The sequence below is a fragment of the Pelobates fuscus genome, chromosome 12, assembly GCF_036172605.1.
Source record: "Pelobates fuscus isolate aPelFus1 chromosome 12, aPelFus1.pri, whole genome shotgun sequence".
Taxonomy (NCBI): Eukaryota; Metazoa; Chordata; class Amphibia; order Anura; family Pelobatidae; genus Pelobates; species Pelobates fuscus.
This window is the reverse complement of record NC_086328.1, coordinates 82,413,573-82,436,389: the sequence shown is the minus strand read 5'-3', so window position 1 is coordinate 82,436,389 and position 22,817 is coordinate 82,413,573. Positions and strand designations below refer to the sequence as shown.

General features: G+C 40.8%; 1 protein-coding gene across 1 annotated transcript; it reads left to right on the top strand.

Annotated features, from left to right (window-relative positions):
• The first annotated feature begins 5,164 nt into the window (after positions 1-5,164).
• On the top strand, positions 5,165-15,200 carry STX5 (syntaxin 5). The gene is made up of 11 exons (XM_063438883.1): positions 5,165-5,263; positions 10,193-10,407; positions 10,627-10,697; positions 11,116-11,171; positions 11,509-11,579; positions 12,094-12,210; positions 12,535-12,591; positions 12,695-12,776; positions 13,046-13,146; positions 13,762-13,883; positions 14,034-15,200. Exons 2-11 carry the CDS (start codon positions 10,207-10,209, stop codon positions 14,191-14,193), a joined length of 1,038 nt encoding a protein of 345 aa, XP_063294953.1. The 5' UTR covers positions 5,165-5,263; positions 10,193-10,206; the 3' UTR covers positions 14,194-15,200.
• The last annotated feature ends 7,617 nt before the right edge of the window (positions 15,201-22,817 follow it).

Below are 22,817 nucleotides of genomic sequence, written 5' to 3'. Positions count from 1 at the left end.
TTGGTGGGGGTGGTCCCGGTCCTCACCCTGTGGCCCTGACCGTGACACCGCAAACAAGGCCGGAGAGCCTGACCGCCGCAACCAAAATGGCAGGTGCCACGTGCGCAGACGGCAAGGGGAAGACCTGCTCCCTCCTCGCGCTCACAGCTACTAAGGCGGCTCTTACCTCCCGATCCTACCACACAGAGAGGCGGCAAAAATCGTGCCTAACCTCGCAGTCACTCAAGCCAGCGCTGAGCTGCTCAGGCGACACAAGTAAGCAGAAAACAACGGCTGCACTGAGGGGAAGGAATACCGGGAAATGACTATTCCCGCCTGGGGCAACCACGCCAACCGCCAAGCGAGACACCTCTGCAAGTGTATAGGCCCTGCACTCACATACCACCCAGCCTGCAGCAAGACGATCAGGAAAGCGGCAAACTCACGTGGGAAACACCCGGCTCCAGACCATGGCGGACACCAGCCTGCGGACAACCGAAAGCGGCAAGCCCAACAAACCAAAGCGGCAGCGGGGGAAAACACAGCGAGGACTGCAAAATACAACAGGGACACACTATGTTCTGATGCCTGCTCTGATGGACGCTTGCCCCTTTCTAAACAGACACAGCAGAGCAGGTATTGGATAAATGCGGGACAATCCCTATCTGAAAGCTTTAATGTCTCTACAATGACCTAACTAGACCTAGCTTAAAAGTTATACTCTTACTAGTCCTAATTAGTAACCACATGTTCGTGAATCATATATAGCACTCAGTCAGCTGTTATGCCTATCTCCTAACTAATATGTCTAGCGTGCAAAACACTAGTTAGTTCTATTTCTAAAACTTACACTCATATGGTCAGCCAGTATAGCCTATGTTTTATCATTTGCAGAGTTACAGCACCACTGACTATTACCTTGCTTTCTTCTGAGGTCTTTATTAGATTAAAAAAAATAAAAATAATGTGCACTCATTTTCAATGCCACAACTGTCATGCTTTGTTTCCTCTAAAACATGTTACTGCTGTTGGGGCACGACATGAATGTTTGTTATGTTAAACTCATGCACGGAAAAATAAAGAATATTAAAAAAAAAAAAAAAAAAAGTTCCCTCAATTAAAATAATAAAACGTAATACCTCGGTTGTTGACAAATATAGAGCAAGTTAATACTAATCTATATGTAGGAAAGGATATATAGACAAAGAAAAGCTGCAAAAATCCACTGGTAAAAAAGATACAAGAAGCCTAAGTATCTCGGTTGATGTATTGACAGCAACCTACTAACACTTAGTCCTAACCTATTGCTACATCAGATTACACTATTGCCAAACTAAATATCCATAGTGAACTGTCACTTGTGCAAAAGTGAGGTAAAATAAAATAAACAACCCAACGCATGTTTTGGTGCGTCAATGCATCTTTGCATCAATGCATCTTTGTCAGGGGCTAAACAGAGACTGAGGGGAAAAATGCAGATTCAAAAGGGGATTCAATTCCCTCCTACTTGGGTCACCAACCTATCACATCCAACAGAACAACGTAATGGTGCATAAAAGTGCCTCCCACAGACATGCCAAAATCCATACATGTGTGGCAGCTTCTCCTCTGTATGTGCAGGAGCAAGGGAAATACTCGCTCACCCTCCAAAGGGGTGATCGCCAGGCATGAGTCCACCCATATCAATAAATGGCAGCACTCCAAACCAAACCACAGTTCAAAGGGGGTGCCGTTCCATTCCTCAGCTATGTAAAAACAGAGCACCGCAGCACAACAGATATATATAAATATACATAATCAAAAGGGTTGTGCTGCAACCCACACTACCATCCCTTGAATTTAATTCAAGGGTGTGACGAGCCACTTGGTCACCTCGCTAGGCTACAGGACTCCCCAACATTCCACCTCCTTTCAAAAGACTAACATCACTATTCCCTAACCCTCCAGCCTGTGGCCCCAAGCCCAGCGTTACTTTCTTGCAGACTCAGAATCACCAGTTGTCCGCCACTGATGTACAGTGCGCTTGGCCGAGAACTACCTTGAACTACCTGGAACGCAAATCGGATTGCAGCGACTAAAATTAATAACTAATTGAACAGAACGTTCTCTGTCCCAGGACCATCATTTAGAGCACTTTTTGGAGGGTTAACAAAGGAGGTGGAGAAGCATCGAATGACACCTAGGACTTGGGGGAGCTCCTTCTATTCGCAGAAAGCACCTTGTTTTAAGGTGACCAGGAAACTCTACCCAACACTCTGGAACTCTGCGCCGGATCAGAGGCTAGCCGCGTCATGTTTAACTTTGGACTTCCACCTAATTCAGGCTAGCCATTTTCAATCCGGGCAATTTTTGAACAGATTTGGTTCTCCAGAGAGACCTTTCTGGGGATGTATGGCATGTGGAGGTGCTTTACTCTATTATGTGTATTTTTGCATGTTTGGCTTTCTGTGTCGAGGAGATAATGAGTTTAACCGAGAGCTGACACAATTATCTACCAGAAACAGAGAAGCCTGGGAGGGCTTATGTTACTTAATAGAGAACCCATGCTGTGGGTCTGTGTATAAAGTCAGTGATCCTTGCCTTAATAAACCAGTTCTAATTCACCCTTCACTAAGCCTCGGCTAGTGTTTGGATGAGACAGCTATACAACGGTGACCTGTGCAGGAGGGTATAATCACTCTGAGCTAAACACAACGTGGAAGGGATGACCTAGGCCAGGGGTAGGGAGGGGTTGTGTATGGTCGGTTTGTATTATTTGTATGAGAAAGAGGCATCTTCTGCAGCTCTGTGTATATCTAGCAGTGTGGACTACTTTCCTAGTGTCCATTGGGAAGCTGGGCTGACCAGGTACAGGTCAAGGAAGGAGCTGCGATGGAGTAGTTGTGATAACTGCTGTGGGCTACTCTACTACAGAGCATATTTCCTTTCACAAGAGCTTGGAGGAAATTATATGAGATCACTTCCTCTAAGTGCTGCAATGTATAGATTGAGTATTGTATCTGCATTCACAGGTCGGGTTGCACTCGCAATATATGAAGTCCCACTGGGACTCCTGATTTACTAGAACCTGTTTGTCTCTGGCAGCCTTGAGTGATGTGCAAAGGCACCTCGAGTGCCATAGGTTGCGGACCCCTGACCTAGCCGGTAGTAACCATAAAGGGATAGTATTGAGATTTGGTGTGAGGCTCCTCTAGAAACCTGTAAATAGAAAACAGAGAATCTGGTGTCCTAGTGCCAAAACATCCCCTTTGAAATGACGTGCCTGAAGGGGCGTGTCGATCTCAATGGTGTGCCTGTTGAACTAGGGGAGAGATTTGCTATACGGAATGTGTGGGTTTATACAAGACACATGAAAAACCCAAATTGTTGAGTTATAATGTTTATGTGCCAAGATTCTACGGAGAAGGTAGTTGCCATTTAGAAGGCTTAAAGAATACAGATGTGGGCATGATTCAAATCCCCAAACATAAATAATACTTGACATATTATGATCACCTATTTGCATGAAGTGGATTGAAATATATGGTAAATGGTAAAGGATGTAAATGCACATATTTTGGCCTGGATAAATCAATAAAAGAAACTGCATATTATAAAATTTCAAAGGTATTAGGAAGGTTCTAAGTTTGGTGAAGGAGTAGTTCTTTAATCTAAAGGAAGTAATTTATTTTGTAAAGAATTACACACATAATAGGGTGTTGTGACTAATATAAATTATGTAACCTATAGGAGCTGAAAAGCTGTGTGACTATAAAGACCTCAATCGTTAATAAATGAAGCATTAGAGAAACCTACATTAAAGCCGAAGTGCCCCTAACATCCATGGCAAAGTGCACAAAATTGGAACCCTAATTCTGCGCATGCACAGAATGGTGCCCTGAAGATTATACAAAAGTACAACATAAAAACATTTCCCTGACTTACAACCACCACAGAGGAATGGAAAAAAATCAATCAAAAATAGCATTCCACCGATGAAATCAGCGACATATTACCCAGCACTCCCTGCTAGAATACATTGCAGCAAACAAGAACGTTGAAAGCACAAATAGAGAACAATAAAGCATTCCTGGAACTGCTCTCAAAGGCCACATGAGAACCTACAAAGACTTACCCAGACCATACAAGTTCCATGCTGCCACTCACAGCATTAGTGCAGCTTAGCCCCCGGCCACTAAGGGGAGCATGTACTGCAACTCACAGAAGAGAGAGGCTGAACGCCCCCTGGGTAAGGAACTAAAATGTTCACAAGGAAAATATGGCAGCCTAAAATCTAGTGTTCAAGGGGAATGTAGACAGGACAAACAAAATAATTATTTTAAGTATTCCTGTCCAAGGGAGTGGTGGAGTGAGTGCTGCAATGACCAGGAAATTATACTCCTAATATAAAGGTTTTGTTTTTTTACAGAGCACAAAGAGAGAAACTGCTATGTTTACATTAGGGTTAATCCAGTCTCTGTGATTTTCACAGTGAGAAGACGCTGCCGTCCATAAGAAAGCATTGAGAAATGCTTACCTATGGACTGACTGAATGCGCTCACGGCTCTTGCCGCACATACGCATTCAGCAGATGATGTCGGAAGAGGGAGGAGAGTCTCCAGCGCCGAGGAAGCCCGGCACTGGAGAAAGGTAAGAATTTAACCCCTTCCTCCCCCTTCAGCCTGGCGGGAGGAGGGGACCCAAAGACCCTATAGAGCCAGGAAAACGAGTTTGTTTTCCTGGCACTATACTGGTCCTTTAAAGTCCCTTTGAATCCTGGAAGCGCCTCTGGTGGCTGATAGTGCTGCAAAATAATTATTGCAGTTTCTAAAAATCTGCATTGTTGTATATTACAGGACTAAGTGGGACAGGGACACGGCACCCAGACCACCTCAATGAGATGACGAGACCTGGACACCTATAGTGTGCCTTTTATGTTTGGTGACCAGTCCCCTATATCCATATAAAGCGTGTACTAAGCTCAGTATAGAATACAGTGACATACGCCCCATATTGTACACAGGGTGAGATACTAATCCTATCAGGACCATCACCCCATAGCAATGAGTTATTTCTGAGCCAAGCCCTTGCCATGGACACACATTCAGCCTCACACGTACAAGCCTCAGTTTGTGTACGTTTCCAAGAGTGCAATGCCCTGCTCTTCCGGTGTACGTCAGTGACGTCATCGGCGTGCGCCGCCGGATGCATGGAACCTGGTGACGCGTGAGTACGTGGCGCTGACGTCAGCGATTTCCCCGGCTCAGACGGAGAGCAGCTGAACTGGTGGCCGGTGAGCTAGACGGTGAGAGAGAGCCGGGGGGTGGGGAGGGGGTCTGACGGTCCCAGTGTGGCCCCATAGTCAGGGCCCCTGGGTCCCATGTTATGAGAGCCCATAATAACGGGCTGGGGGCAGCCTGGGGCCACAGGGAGAGAGGTTGTGGTGACCAGTGATTGGCTCCTCCAGTGACGTCATGATTGTAGGGCTCTGAGTGGGTTTTAGTTGTTTCCAGGGGCCGTTTTATAATGTGGGAGGGCGTGGGGGCTCTCTGTGTATTAATAATAAAATGTGTAAATCCTTACATTGGTGTCTGTGCCAGCAGTGTGTACATAACTGCAGAAAGTGTTTATAAAAGTATATGGAGAATTCCCAAGCCTTAAATTCTTAATAATCCCCTCAACCTGGGTAAATATTAAAGGGTGCCCACCCTTACAGAGGTTGTAAGATCATGAATCTTAAAACAAGTCGAAAGCAATGTTAATTTCACTTTTGGTTACTATACTAACACAGCTTTACTTTAATAATATTTATATAATATTATTATTATTTACTGCTCAGTTTAATTCTGGGAGGTCTTACGTTTGGTTTAGTGCTTTTCTTTTCTCTCATCAGTCAAGTTATTTGTTAACAGACTGAAAATATATATATATATATATATATATATATATATATATAATTTTGTAGGGTTCAGCAGGCATGTTAATCATTTTTAGAGGTTAGGAAAGAAGATTATTAATAGTGGTTGTTAATAAGGCTTCATCATAATAAAGACAAAAACGAGGTACTTTACCAAATATTTTGGGTTCTTCTATCTTTGTAGGTTGCGAAGCCCTCAATAAGATGTATTCATGTAATCTCACTGGGCCTTATGCTGATTTATTTTTATATGATCTGGTACTATTTGGAGAAGTAATTAAATGTCTCTCTGGAATTTTGCAAACACACAAACATCTGGAACAGTTATCTATTTGCTATAGTCAGACTAAAGAATTTAGTCTCCTATCAAGTAATACTTAGAGGTCTATTTGTGAAACCTAGAATTTTACCAAATTGAGATACAAAGCGCAAGGTTTAAGGTAAACTAGCCTATCTTCACGTATAGCTGAATTTAATTTTTTACGGAGTACAAATTGTTGCCTAAACTGTGTCATTTTAATTTCAGTTTGCTGTATTCCAGCTTTGTATTCCTGTCACTTTAGTATCACTTTAAGGCAGCTCTATTGCCCTCCCCCCATCCCCCAGTAAATAAAGCATAAAAAACCCTTTATTTGCCATTTGCTTACCTAATCCCAGCGTAGTTGTCTCTCAGCGCTGGGCCAATGCTCTGCCTGCTCCGACGGCCCACGGCGAGCTTGCACTATAAAAACGGTTTCCTGTGGGGAAAAATCAGACGCTTAGTGTCCTCATGCAGAACGTGAGGACGTCCAGCGTCAGATGCCAGACCAAAGGTCCGTTTCAATTCAGGAAGCCCTCTAGTGCTGATGTAGTACTGGAATGTAAACCTTGTAGTTTCTCTGGAACTGCAGTGTTTAACATTGCAGCACTAGGTGCAAAAGGGACAGTGTACCTAAACTACTTCAATTAGCTGAAGTGATCTAGGTTCATACAGTGTTTCTAAGTCTCAACATCTAGGGATACATGTTAGTCATCCCTACTTTACTTTTTGTGTAAATTTGCCTTACTTCCTTTAGTCTGTGAATTTGCTAGTGCAGATCCTTCATTTCCTCTTGTTCCTGTATGCCAAACCTGTTTTGTCATTCAAGTTCTAGGAGCTATAACAGAACGTTTAAGTCACAGCTAATGACTAAGTAAAACACCTGACAGTCTGGAATCCCTGGTACATTTTTTCAGTGGGTTACACAATGTGAGTTTGTGTGAAACATGGCAAACCGTGTAATCTGTCTGTCTCTAACAATTCTATTACATTGATGTTATCCCACAGATTTTTGAAAAGATTGAAATTTTATGACCGCATTCTATGTCCTATGTTTGAGAGATCTGTGAATAGTGCTTAACTAATGTAGAGAGGGCCCTAATGCAAGACTGTTTTTTGGGCCCCTCTCTATTGCAAGGTAAATGTTGGATCCTCAACTGTCTTCCACTCCCACGGTGCTTTGCCAGCTGAGGGTCTTCCATTTGTCTATCTTTACAGGGTTGTGTTCTGCAGTTTTGTGTGTTTTGAATGTAAGCTTGTGTTTGTATGTACTGTTGCCATATGATTGCAGTGGTTTGTATTTGTGTGTAGTATTGGCGTTTAAATGCTGAGATGCATGCACGTAGAGTCTCACTCTCCATGCGGCGCTTTTAAAGCTGGGAGAAAATGGGTACAGGCCACAGCATAGTAGCAGATCTGACAGGGGCCCAATTGCGCTGTTAAAGCCGGGCCCCTGATCAGACATACCCATCATGTGACTCCAAGTACATGGACCACCCAATGACTACCTTTAGTTTGTGGGCCGACACAATCCCCTCTGAGACACAGAACACCCTGGTCCTGGTCACACTTGAAACCGTTGCGACCATGGAACACTTGTCTGTGTCACTGTTGTGTATCTCTTCCAAACATAGCATGGAATGCTATGTTTTTGAAAACAGTGTTAATACTCTCTGAGCATGATCTGCCACATTATTTCCCTTTTTACTATATTTCATAGCTATAGGATTGCCAAAATTTGAAGGTTGGAATTGACAGTCTATGAATCATGGGTTTCTCCAATGTCTTGTTGGTTGATTCAACAAACTCCCACTGATGACAGGCTCGTCACATTTTTTACTACATTGGATAGACCTATTTTTGTATTAAGTTGTTATTAATTATATATAATGACTTTTCCAGATACCTTGACAGATCATAGGGGGTTAAAATCATCTTATTTGTAAGGTTATTTACTAAAGTGAGATTTCAGAGTGAATGTCAACTGAATTTCAAATTTTAGGCCAGAGAAGCCAAACTAAGAGCATAACTGACTGAGATAACTTTTCACTTATGGCCATTTTGACCTAAAAGTTTAAATTTACCTTGAATTCTCACTTTAGTGAATAACCATTTTAATGTTGGACATAAAGGAAGGAAAATATAGTTCTTGAAATGCAAGTGACAAATTTGTTATATGACAACAGGCTTAAGTTTCAAAAAGTGTAGTTTTGCAGGAAGACGGGATGTTTTACAGCATGTTAAAACACCAGAAAACACACTTCACAGTGAGCAATTGCATTTTAAAGACTGTAATTGCAATTTACATAACCTGTTGGTTCCTAAATTCTCACCTTTCCAGACATATATTGTAGTGAACAATGGGGAGGTGACTGAACCTAGAATGAAATTCAAACAGTGCAGACATACCCAGTCCTAAATGGGATATCTTATTCTGCCATAAAAGGGGAATCCTATTTTAAATAGGAAAGCATATTGTTTCTTTATTTTGAAATTAGATAAGTGTTACATGAATGCGTTTGCAATCTTATTATGTCAGTGGTGTATTGCAGATATTAAGAATGAAAACTGGAATAGACAGTGGTTTATGGGTTTCATTGGGTTTTTGTTTTGTTTTTAATTTCTTTCTATATATAATCTTCAACATTCCTGTGTGCAGTGCAGTAAAATTGTACTGTTTATGCTAAAGAGACAATAAGCCGCAAGATTTTACTTGACTCTCAATGGTTTAACAATCTGCCAACTTTTCCTCGCCAACCCCACTCAAAAAAACCCAAACTATCTATAATTGACACCATCTTGCAAATTTGCAAGATGATTTCCTCTTACCAAGTTAGTATACTCAATTTCCCAATGTATTTTGTACACATGGAGCGAAGTTTTAGTGTTCTCATCCTTGTGTGAGAGGGCTTCAAGCCATTGAAGGCTTAGAATAATTTGGAGTGAACAAAGGCATAGCTTGGGGCATTATCGTGAATCCATTTGTAAAGCAAAAAACTCCTGGTTACCACCAAGACAACTTTTTTACTTCTTAATATTTTTTAACCCCTTAAGGACCAAACTTCTGGAATAAAAGGGAATCATGACGTGTCACACACGTCATGTGTCCTTAAGGGGTTAAAGGAACACTCTAGCACCATAACTGCTACACCACACAGTAGTGGTTTTGGTACTAGAGTGCACCGACTCCCCCCTCACCTTTTGTAGCATTTTAGAATTATTATTTTTCAAGCGGCAACTAATTCTGATAAGCTTTACAATGGGACTTCTTCCGTAGGGTCTGCTAGGTGGCGCTCCCCATCTCCACTACCTCAGCCAGAGATCTGGAAGCTCCTGTTAGCATTCTTAATGTAAGCCCTAATTTCAGTGCTAGTTCATTGGCTTTGAGCGTCAACTGATCACTCTCAGCCAATTAACTAAACCCTGCACTGCTGAACTTAGCTCAAAAGAGCTTCTGGCTCTCTGTGACTAAGGTAGAGGAAGCATGAATCAGCATCCAGCAGACCCCAGGTAAGAAGTTAATCCATTCGATGCTCTATGTTGTGCTGTAGTAGTTATGGTGCTTGGAATGTTTCATTAATGGAATTTTTGTGATATATAATTTCTGTCTCTGGTGTAATGGGGACTTGGGAATATAAAGTATTGTTAAAATGTGTTGTGACATCTCTCCTTAATTGACTTACTTTACAGAGATAATATGCCACTCATTATATATATATATATATATATATATATATATATATATATTATATATATATATATATATATATATATATATATATATATATATATATATATATATATATATATATATATATATATATATATATATATATATATATATATATATATATATATATAATATATATATATATATATATATATATATATATATATATATATATATATATATATGTGTGTGTGTGTATATATTTCTCAGACTATGCCTTGTTGGCACATGTACTTACATGATTATGTAGTTCTTCTACTGAGACTAACATTCTTACTGTCTCCTACAGGTGGTCCAGGCCCCATGAACACTCGCAAACGTCACGGTTCCCGTAACACAGAGAACGGAGTATACGTAGGACCACCCCAGACCCAGGTCCTGCCCTCCCAGATCACTTCAGAAGCACCCACCCCAGTACTTCCTGTTCCTCCTGCTGAAATTATGTCCTGTCGTGACCGGACTGCGGAATTCATCTCAGCTTGCAAGTCTTTACGTGGTCGTCAGGTTAGATTAATTACCATGGGGAAATTTAGAGGTTTCCATTGCATGATTAGATGGTTAATATTACGGTTGGTGACTCGGGCATGTAAAATAGATCTGTGAAGTGGACAGGCTTTCACCAGTTTCAAAGTCTTAAAAATATGGGAGGTTGTATGTAATTTAAACTTCTTCATGGTCTAAACATGATTCACAATTTAGACAATATTGTCTTTTTTTTTTTAGAATGGTGTTCAGTTGTCCACACCTTCTCAAAATGCGGTTAAACAGAGAAGCGAGTTCACACTTATGGCAAAGTAAGTTCTGATTAAATGTTTTCTCCTGGTAGTCTGCTCTTTCTGTCATATCCCTTTTTAATTTGTTCTTTGGGTACACTTGGCCCTGATCTCAGAACTCCTCATTCCATCACACTTTTCTATGTCTTTACTATTCAGAGAACCTCACTCGCCTCACCCCACGCCTTCACAAATGGCCTTATTTACTAGTGGAGAATTGCATAAATTCGGTCAAAATAGCTAAGATATAAAATGCCCATGTTCACTCTGTATGCTCCTCTGATAATCTTCCTCTAGCTCACACCCTGTAAACATTCTCACTTCCTTACCATTTGTTCTTCACTCTCTTTATCTACTCAAGCATATAGTCTTATTTTGTCTCCTCACATTGTGTATTATAAATTCCTTTATAGTCATTCACCCTTTCTCTCTTCTGCAGACGCATTGGAAAGGATCTTAGTAACACATTTAGCAAACTGGAAAAATTGACAATATGTAAGTATTTCTTGCAGAGTGTGTGGTTTTTTTTTTTTTTTTTTCGAGGATATATGGACAGTCGAGTTGTTTGCTTTCAGTATTTAGAAAAATAATGGAACATGTCATTGGATAGGCTTGTTCTAGTCTATCTAGCCAGTTGTTTTACTGCTAGAATATCACACATTATTAGTTTGGGCAAAGTACTAGTACATGGTAGAAAAGAAGGCTATTTATAATTTGTCTACTAAACAATTGCATCCGTTAAAAGTATAATGTAGTCGGTAGACCTTTATGGCTGCATAACCCTTCTTCTGGGATCTGTTTACATTTTGTTTTCTTTTTTTCTTTACCTTAGTGGCAAAAAGGAAGTCTCTCTTTGATGACAAAGCAGTGGAGATTGAGGAGCTGACCTACATCATTAAACAGGTAAGCAAATGTGTTTATAATTTCTATCTCTATTTTTGGATTAGACGACCAGTAGCTGTCATTGGTAAACTCGAGATTTAAAGTCCCCCAGTCAACCTTGCCAGAATTAAATATTTATTTTTATATGAAATAGCATACTGGGATCAACGAAGGTGAAATTTAAAAATAACGCCATTAGCAGGCTATTCATTTTACTTCCGCAGGAAATGTTTGATTTCAGAGAGGGGCTACAGGGAGGATGCTTATAGACTATAAATCCTAGTCAGTAACAAGAAAATCCCTAGCTTGATGTTAAATCAATGGCAGCCCTTGGGATGTTGAAAGGTGCAGACTTCCTTGGACAATAAAAGTACAAAAAGGCGACAGTGACATTGTTTGTAATGCCCATAAATGTTCTCTTTTATGTCAAAAGAATATAGATTGAAGTTTTGCAATTATCTTTAACAAAAGTTCTAGCTGTTGGATGCCCTTGGTGCTTTCAGTCATTCTCACATTTTTATTTCTCTGTTTTCAGGACATTGGCAGTCTCAACCAACAAATTGCTCAGCTCCAGTCATTTGTCCGAGCTCGGGGCAGTCAGAGTGGACGACATCTTCAGACTCACTCGAACACCGTAGTAGTCTCTTTGCAGGTGAGAGAGGGATCACAGAGTGTGACTAATCTGGAAACCGTCTTCCATTATTTTGGTGTCCTACCAGTGGTTCCTATCAACTTGCAGCTAGCAAAATATTTAAAGCATTATTGTCAGTTGTGTATATTCTTATCCAAGAGGCCTAATAAAATAGGTTTAACATAATGAACACCAAGAAATGCTTAGGCGTGTGGTCACATATTAGTAATATTTGGCCTTTTCTTACACATAATGATTTACTGCTCAGATGGTAGTGGATTTAATTGGTCTGTTGCTGTTCTTCCCCACAAACACAACTCTTTTTTTTTGTTTTTCCTTATGCAGTCTAAACTGGCGTCCATGTCGAACGACTTTAAGTCTGTATTGGAAGTAAGGACAGAGGTGAGATGCTTTGGAGAATTCTTGATAATGGATATAGACCATTGAATAACTTTAATAAGAGGATTATGCTTTGACTTTTTTTTTGTTTTTGTTTGTTTCTTAGAATTTGAAGCAGCAGAGGAGTCGCAGAGAGCATTACTCTCAGGGCCAGGTCTCCTCTCATCCCTTTCAGCATAATAGTTTGGGTAATATGAACTGTCTGTCTGTTTTATGCTTTCTGTATCTATATACATTTTCTTAATTTCTTTGGGTAATGGTGTGTAATTGTCTCTTTTCCACTATTATTGCTGTTGTTGTTTTACCTTCCAAGCAGATCTCTCTCTATTTTCAAACGTGCACTCCTATCCCTGTCTCTCTCAAGTATCCTATTTATTCAAATCCTGTTAGCTATGTTTTGAGCAACAACCTCCCCTTGAAGTTTTTTGGTGTTTACGTGTTTCTTTGATATTTTCAGGTCCCTCTGTTCTGTTACAAGATGATTCTCGCAGACATGGTGAAGTGACAATAGAAATGGATTCGAAAGTCAGCCAGCAGTTGCAGCTCATAGATGAGCAGGTAAGACTTGTAATAAATAGTACACGGTTTCAATATGTAGTAACATAACTGAAAAGAGAAATGTGTCCAAGTTCAGCATTTCTCACATTTGTTTTGAAGCACTTCCAATTTTGCAACAATCTAGGAAAAAATCCTTCTTGACCCAAGAATGACAGTCAGATATCTCCTTGGATCAAGAAGCTATTACCCCACTAATTAAAAATGATGTCCCTGATTATGTTTTTGCAAGTATCTATCCAATTTCTGTTTAAACATCTGTATAGACTCTTGTAAAACAACCTCTTTAGGCAAAGAATTCCACATCCTTGTTCTTAGTGTACAAACCCCTTTCCTTTGCCTTAGACTAAACCTCCTTTCTTCCACTCTAAATGCGTGACTTTGTGTCCTATGTATAGTCCTGTTTATTAATAGATTTCCAGACAATGGTTTGCATTGGCCCTAAATATATTTGTATAATGCTATTATACCCCCTGTAAAATCGTAATGTTTATAGTCTAGTACCCATTCTGGAAATATGCAATAAGTTAGTCCAGACTAGCAGAAAACTCTGACTTTGCCAGAAAGCCAACTATAAACACACCTTTAATTTTTTTTCATGTATCTCCCTTTATTAAGGACTCTTATATTCAGAGCCGAGCAGACACTATGCAAAACATAGAATCCACTATTGTTGAGCTGGGTTCCATCTTCCAACAACTGGCCCACATGGTGAAAGAACAAGAGGAGACTATACAAAGGTGAGAAATTCTAGCTGTGGTTCCTCCACTGAATCAGTCACTAATATGATTACCAAACCTATATTTAAATAAGAAACTCAATTCAGAGAAGTTACTTGTCTTCTTGTCTTACCCGTTTTCATTAACACTCCAATTTCCTTCCATCTGCAGGATTGACGGTAACATTGAAGACACCTCATTAAACGTGGAAGCTGCTCACTCAGAAATCTTGAAGTATTTCCAGTCTGTCACATCAAACCGTTGGCTCATGATTAAGATCTTCCTTATACTCATTGTTTTCTTCATCATTTTTGTAGTTTTCCTTGCCTAAATCCACACTTACAAGATGAACTCTCTGCCCACCTCCATTAACACAACGGATTACATACTCTATTTTTGCTCCACTGGGAACTCCGCTACCAATTAGAGGGAGCCCACTGACCAGCTATTGTCACTGTGTGTTTACATAAGAGCTAGTGTGGTAGAAGGCAAAGTCACGAGGATGTGTGGGGTTGTACAGTGTACATATTTAAATATATATATGTATAATATACAGAGTGACAGTATGATCTAGATGCCGAAGAAAACAGTATGTGCTATCCCAGTTGATCTTTAAACCATGCCAAATTTTAAGCAATCCCCTTTATTTAGTATAGACAGCTGGAATGCCACATGTTGTTTGTCTATGATCTAAACATTATATACGTAGATTGTGCACTCTTTCCAAGCTCTATGTATGCACAGAGTTGAGTGTAAATTTGGTAATGTGTGTCCTTTGCACATGTATATAGGCGAGTATGTATTCATGCATACACAGATCTTACCTAAGTTGGCTGTGCTTGAGGTTTTAGCCAAATATACACAGTGATATGAGCACATCCAGACCACTAACGGCGTGTGTTCACAAGGTCATCTATCTTGACACTCTTGCTGGAACGCCCCAAAGACTGATCCAAGGCAAAGGAAATCTGGCAGAGGAGCTGTGATTGCATTCATATCCCTCGTAATTATTTTAATCTATTGTAAACATTATTATTTTTTTTTTTCTTCATTTTTTTTTAAATTATTATTCTCTTGCATTAAAATGCCCCTCAATCCACAGAGAATTGGGTCATCTCTGCTGGGAGAGGGCTTGATCACTTTTTTCTCAGCAGGACTACATGTTATGTTGTGGGAAGGGTTTTTATAACACATTCTGTAACCCTAAACACAAAAGGACTGTCACCCTCCCACAACCTTTCTGATTTGGTCCTTCTGAGTATGGCTTTTGGCCTTAGCCCAATGTAAAAACTGTATATAGTGCAGAATGCCGGAATTATACTCAACATTTCAATTCAATGATTTCTGTCTGACTTTTGTACTGTTTAAATTGTGTTTGTTCGGATGGGGATGGGGTGGTTAATGTGCATTTGTGTGAAGTATGCATGCATGTCTCTGGAATGTATGTAGGTTTGTTTGTCTTTTGTTTCGTGTTTAAGTACATTTTATTGTAAATTTAACGTATTCTTATGGGTGTAAAATTAGAGTAACATTTTGGTTTTGAAAGAATGCCTTAAAGTGGTTGTTTGATGCTAAAGTGTTAGTGCGCGTGTGTAACACTAAACTCTAAAATGCTATTTGTCTACTCCCTGATTGACCAAGCTTTTAATACTCATATATATGACCTTTTACATAAATAGGCTCCTTGTCAATTTTTGTTTTGCCCTTTTCTGTCAGTGAGCACAGTATGTGAAGGTGAAGACAATGAAACTATTGTTTTACTTATGGCTAGCCATTCTATTGTTTTTGTACATTTTGGGTGCAGGAGTGTGGCTTTCCTGGGGTCCAGCGGTAGCAGGCTGGCTAAGACTGATTGGAGTTTTGAGGTGACATGCTTCCACAGTGTCCCCCCCTCTTCTCTCTGTGTCTCGTCTACCTCCCTGTGCGGCTCTCTGCAATCTGGGAGGAGGTGACCTGAACTCACTTCACCCCAGCAGAGGCTCAGTCCATTTTGCTATTAAAGGCCATGGGGCCTGTCCGATCAGAGATGCCCAACAGGTGGCCCTAATTGTGCGGGACACCCAATGGGGTCCCCCAGATGGGCCTCTTGTGAGACCTGGAACACCTTGGGCCTGGTCGCACTTGTGACCTTTGCGACCCTGGGTGTTCTGCTCCTGCCTCCCATGCCTTTTTAAAATTTTGTTTCTGTAAGCAACTGATTCTTTTTAACGTGCATAAGGAATGAGTTCTATGCTTACACAAGATAAATTTGTATTGATCTTGTATAATGGTGTGATATTACACATCATGATTAATTAAGACTGCCCCTTGCAAAGAATCAATATCCTGCTTAGACTTCATTCTCTCATCCAGGCCACCCACTCTTCTTGATTTTTGGAAGGGCAGTCCTGATTTTAGATACCTGTTCCAACTTTGTTCCTTCTGGGTATCTTCAAATTTGTATGGTGGTGAATCCATATGGAAAATATGAAGACAGAAAACAGAATATAGTGTAGTATATTCTATAGGTGATGAAGTAAAATAAGAGAGATACCACTTACATTTTTCTTGAGCTTATGTTCAGCTCCAGATATATGCACCTGGGTGGTATAATCCCTGCCTGTGGATATGTCACTCAGCCATTGCACGTATTTAAATGTTTGTATTGTTTGCCTATTGTACAGCGCTGTGAAATATGTTGGTGCTATATAAGTAATTGTAATTGTGTTCCTCTTTTGGGGACACAAGGAAAATGTCCCTGAAAAGCGTAATGTGAGCACATTATTAGACGTGCTTAGGGCATTAAGACACTGCATAGAGCACTGACACCGTGCTCTCTCTCAGTAGTCAGCCCTTAGTTGGCTGGCCTGGATAATTGACAGGCAGCCTGGTGTGCAAAGTTGTCCTTTCTAGGCAACCTATGGACAGAGCCAGTGGCGCGCATCACTTCACAGGCATGATGGCTTTTACCTACCCACCTGTGTCCTGCTTTACAGTATGCCGAGGTTCGGGGTGTGCCTTATCTTATTTTTGCCTCAACTGTACATACTTCGTTGTGGCCTTCAATGCCCTTTGAAGGACCGGCCCAGGCTGTGCTTATGGCTGTTTGTGTAGGGTTTGGTACTGTGAATCCTGCAAGTAGCTTTGGAAATGCTGTATGAGGCTCAGGCTATAAGAGAGAATTAATAAACAAATAGAAGTGGTCCCTAGAATGGATCCTTGGATACAAAACTTTCACTGTACACAACCTTTATCATCTTTAGCAATTGCATTTTATCTCCACTGTTTGTTTCTGCTTTGGGCTTACTTTGCACTTTCTGCATCCTGGAACTTTACATTGGTTTCCTGGTTGGTTTGCACATATACAGATTTATTCTGCAGCTGAAACTTATAATGCACGGCTATTACATGGGAAAATAAATATTACAACCTTTACATCATATCCAGTTACAAGCCAACCAGAAATCTTTGTGACACGGTTGCAGGTCTAACCCTTCAACTTCTCCAGGAAGTACTACAGACTTCCACTAACAATCTCTACTTGGCATTATTTATGCGCAGGACTATTTGCTAACGTGAGCATTGAAAGTAAACTTCAAATTTAAGATAACTCAATAGAAATATTTATCCAACTCCGTTATGTTTCTATTTTGGCTACTTCGGTCATAAATTTGAAATTAACTTTAAATTCTTGCTTCAATTAATAACCCTGTTAATCTATTTTTCTGCAATAATGTAAAAAAATATAGATTTTTACCAAAATAATTTTGAAATAGAGACTTTTTTTTCTCCTATATTCAGCAGACTTTGTCTTGTTCAGAAGAGCTTTAACCCCTTAAGGACCAAACTTCTGTAATAAAAGGGAATCATGACATGTCACACATGTCATGTGTCCTTAAGGGGTTAAAAGGTCATGAAATAGTCTATGAAAAAAAAAAAATATTGGCAAAATATCACACGGGACTTAGACATTTCTTTCTTTATACCCCAAGGTAAAGAATTGTATATATGGACCTGTGCCTTTTTTTTTTTTTTTTTTTAATATATTTAAGGATTGCATTCAACAAAGGAAAGTGGGTCCAACTGTTTAAATGTGTTTTACCTCATACATAAACTATTAAGGAATCTATTAATAGCAGCTATCACCTAAAGTTTTAATTGAACCTCTGGGAGTAAATCTCAATTCAAGATTGCTTTTTCAAGCCACAATTGGGTATTTCATGTGTCTTGCTCACTTTTTATACTCTCTCTGGTACAATTTATTTCCCTTATTTGTGCCTAAATATTCCTTCCTGGAGTGAGCCATCTGCATTTTCCAAAATGAAGAACACTTATGTATTTCAGCATGCTCCATTCTAGGGCAGAGTTATGGTATGAGTGAGGAGCAAATTGTTTCCCACAACTATTTTCTAAGGATAAAATGAGAATGTAGTATAGGTCTCCAATAGGTAATTGGTTGTCCCCAAATGATAAGCAGTCAAAGTACAGGGAATAGCTACCAGGGAAAAGAGGAAAAGATGGAGAGGTGCTGGCCCGCAAACTGGTGGTACACTGGTGTAGGTTTACAAGCCAAGGAATGCATCCATCGTCAAGTAGAATATTTTCTTTTAATCTTCTCATGGAGGCATACAAGATCCTCCCGATGTCATTCTTAGACTCATGCTGCCTGTGGATTTAAGGCCCATGCATAGGCCTGTGAAATGAGAATGAAGTAGATGACTTCAATTCTGTTATAGTGATATCATATTTCTATGATTCCCCTCCCAAGAAGTGACGATGGGTGAGCTCAGCAGAGAATTTGTATGTGCTACTAGTGTCACTCTTTACTGAAGTAGTAGTGCAGAATATTCAAGTAGTGTCCCCAATGGTTGATCTTGCTGGGGCTGAGGAATTTAGTGAGGATATTGTTTTTTCCTCCACCACTCCAAACATTTGTTGGTCTGTCCCAGGAGGAAATAGACTATGATACAAAGGAATTAAGAGTCTGGAGAGCAGAGGCAGCAGTCCACTATTTTATGCACCTACTGTGCACTTGCCACTTTGTCTAAGTCCATCTCTGCCGGTAGTAGAAATAGCCTCTGTGGCAAATTTTCCCATGGCACAGACTCCTGGACGTGCAGGTTAGCCTCCTGTCCAAAGACTATGGGCCTCGCCCTAGAGACTCCTCTCCCGTCTAAATTATACTAGTTTCCCTGTCCGGTCCCCTTACCAAGCTATACCAACCTTCCACCTCCTCTGGAAATAGCTATTCAGAACTGGACAAACTCAAAGTGCCACTGTTTTGGGTGACTGGGACTTTAACACCATCACCATGGAACTCTGCACGCTGGATCGGAAAATAGCCGCAGCCTGCTAAAACTTCGGTCCAGCCACCTCTGATCCGGGCACTATTTGGACAGATTGGGTGCTCAGGGACGAGTTATCTGGGGATGTATGACCTGTGGGGGTGTTTGCTTATATTGTGTGTGTTTTAGAGTATTTTGTGTGTTTACACTTTCTGTGTCCAGGAGATAATTAGTTTAACAGACTCAATTATCTCCCAGTCACAGAGGCGACTGGGCGGGCTTATGCTACAATGAATGTTGACCCGATGCTCGAGGTCTGGGTATAAATCTGTGGGCTTTGCTCAATAAAAATCAGTTCTTCACCCTTGAGTAAGTCTTGGCTAGTGCTTGGGTGAGACAGCTACACACTCTGCAGGTGTCTGGGGGCTAAAGTGCTACAGGTGTCCCGGTTACAGCTAGGAAGCGTGCGTGGCGGTGGTATCAGGCAGTCCGGCTAGGGTTGAGGCTAGCAGATTGCACAAAAGCAGTTTTGAAACTACTTTAATAGTGTGACGTTATGCTTGGCCTTAGTCTAGGCACTAAAGAAGCTCACCCCCTACCTCTAAAGACGCTACTTTACCATTATTACAGAGCACAACCCGTTGGTATGGCTGAGTCGATGAAGACAATGCACGGTTGCTGCAGTGGAGCCTAGACTTTACAATACATTATTGACCCAGTTAACAAAACTGGAATCCTGACAGGTAGGCCTTTCAGACCGAGCTTGTGACCCAGGACTAGAACTACCCGGACATTCCCAAGTTCACCCAAAAAGGACCTTCAGGTCACCTAATCCCGGTGCTTTTCTCCTAACCCTCACCCTCTCTAAAAAAACTATTTTCACTAGGTATTGACCCTCTATCCTATGTCTATCGAGCCAACTAGACTTGTTTGGGGCCCCAGAAGTAGCCTCTACTGGCCAGGAAGCCAAGAAGACATGGTACGCCTGACCGGGAGTATCTCGTAACTCATTTGCAACTCTAGAGTGGATTGCTGAGTTGACACGGTCCACTGAAACTTCAATCAGAGCTCTCTTGGTCCCTGAACTAGCAAACAGGACACTTTTTGGAGGGTTAAGAGAGGAGGTGATGAGGCATCCAACGACACCAAGAACTTGGGGGGAGCTTCATGTACCCATGGATAGCTCTATGGTTTTAGGTGACTGGAGATCTCTACCCAGCACTCTGGAGCCCTGTGCCTGATTGGATGCTAGCCGCATCCTTCTGAACTTTGGACGTACATCTAATTCGGGCTAGACCTATCCGATGAGGGGACTTCTTGGACAGATTGGGCGCTTCTGAGAGACCTTTATGGGGATGTATGATATGTGCTTCACTGCATTTTATATGTTTTCTGGATTTTTAAATATTCGTCTTTCTGTGTCCAGGAGATAATTAGTTTAACCGAGAGCTGACACAATGATCTTCCAGACACAGCGGCACCTGGACGGGCTTGTGTTACAGTGAATGGAGACGCCATGCTGACCTAATAAAACTGTTCTTCTGCACACTTCACTAAGTCTGGGCTAGTGTTTGGGTGAGACAGTGGTATCCTGTGCAGGAGGGTATAATCACTCTGGAGTTATTCACAACTGGAAAGGGACAACCTAAGCGGTAGTAACCCATCTTCTCGAGGAAATACTGCCATGAGCAGCGTCCCAGAAGAGCAAATTGTACAGCAAAGATATTAGGAGGAGAGTGAAGAATCATCACCCTAATGTAGGTCTGAACCAACATATGCAAAGACATCACAAGTCTATATTACTGAAGGAAGAAGCAGAAAGAGGAGGTACTAAGGCAGCCAGCAGACCCATTGGTACTGTATATGATTCTGCACAAAATAACCTTCAACCATAGGTACCTGATTTACTACATCGCCCTTAGGCAAACCACTAGGCAACAGGAACAAACATACATTCCACATTATGGACACTAATGGAGGTGTCAGTCTTGAACATTTTGTTGTGTATGTGAGGGAGGTAGATATATGTGGATTTGTATTTTTTCCTCTGGTGGTCCACTGGTCGTTTTGGCATTGAGATCGCAGGAGGGTGATAGTGTGGGAGATTTTCAGTATTGGGTTGAAAGATTATAAGAGGTTTTGTCCCATACCCATGGTGTAATAAGAAGTATGGGTACAGTGTAGTGCCTTAGGGAGCCATGAACCCATAAACAACATGGAGAGGCTCATCAGAAAGGATGGGGGCCACGAGTTAGACAGCATGGCCATAGGTGTGTGCTGTGGGTTAGACAGTGATCTGTCCACCTCCCATTATTTAATTTACAGCCTCATGTGCAAGGTCCTTTTTCATTTTATTAGTATAGTATTATAATAGCTGCCCAGTTGCCATTTTTTTTTGAGACTGTAAGTAGGCACTGCCTGCTCACTGTTTAGTAGACATGCTCCTACCCACACCATGGTGGGTGGGGACATAAGGCAGGATTAAAATCTATCTAAGCTATTATTAAAAAGGCCAATAATAAACACTTAATATATTGTTCAAGATTGGTGACATACCATGTGGATGATAACTATAGGCACTGTATAGGAGTGTCAGAACATATAACTAAAAAAGGTAGTGACCACGAGTAAGGCCAACGCCATATTGAAACGAATTGTTTCATAATGGAATGTTCAACAAGCTCATATAGGTGTGATGGTCAGCTGTCCACATACCTTTGACCATATAGTGTGTATGTATAGCTACAGAGCAAGGGTGGCCAAACAAAAGCTAGATCATCAACTGTAGTAGAACTCCCACAAAGCCAGCTGGGGTTCTACGATATCTCCATCCTTGCATCATATTGATTGATCAGGGTGGTGCAGTAGACATTGCTTACTTAGATTTCAGTAAGGCTTTTGAAACTGTCATACATTGAAGGCTTATCAATAAACTGCAAGCTTGTGTTTGTATTCCAAAATTGTTAAATGGGTTAGGCAGTGGCTGAGTGACAGGCAATAGAGGGTTGTAGTCAATGGAGTATATTCAAAGCATGGTCTTGTCACCAGTGGGGTACCTCAGGGATCTGAACTTGGACCCATTCTCTTTAATAACATTTTTATTAGTGATATTGCAGAAGGTCTTGACGGTAAGGTGTGTCTTTTTGCTGATGATACAAAAATATGTAACAGGGTTGATGTTCCAGGAGGGATAAGCCAAATGGCAAATGATTTAGGTAAACTAGAAAAATGCTCAGAGCTGTGGCAACTGACAATTAATGTGGATAAGTGCAAGGTAATGCATCTCAGACGTAAAAACCCAAGGGCAGAGTATAGAATATTTTAAAAGGTCCGTATCTCCAGAAGGAGATACTTTGGAGAGAATTCAGGGAAGGGCTGCGACACGGGTTCATGGACTACAGGATAAAACTTACAAAGAAAGGTTAAAGGATCTTAACATTTTAGAGGAAAGACGAGACAGGGGAATATGATGGCAACATTTTAAATACATAAAGGGAATCAACACAGTAAAAGTGGAGACTATATTTAAAAGAAGAAAAACTACCATAACAAGAGGACATAGTCTTAGAGGGGCAAAAGTTTAAAAATATCCAGAAGTATTACTTTACTGAGAGGGTAGTGGATGCACGGAATAGCCTTCCAGGTAAAGTGGTAGAGGTTAATACAGTGAATGGGTTTAAGCATGTGTGGA

Coding starts and splice junctions, on each gene's coding strand:
- STX5 (XM_063438883.1), top strand. CDS start 10,207: ATGAACACTCGCAAACGTCACGGTTCCCGTAACACAGAGAACGGAGTA. Junction 12,777..13,045: donor CTTTCAGCATAATAGTTTGG/GTAATATGAACT, acceptor TGATATTTTCAG/GTCCCTCTGTTCTGTTACAA. Junction 13,147..13,761: donor TGCAGCTCATAGATGAGCAG/GTAAGACTTGTA, acceptor CCCTTTATTAAG/GACTCTTATATTCAGAGCCG.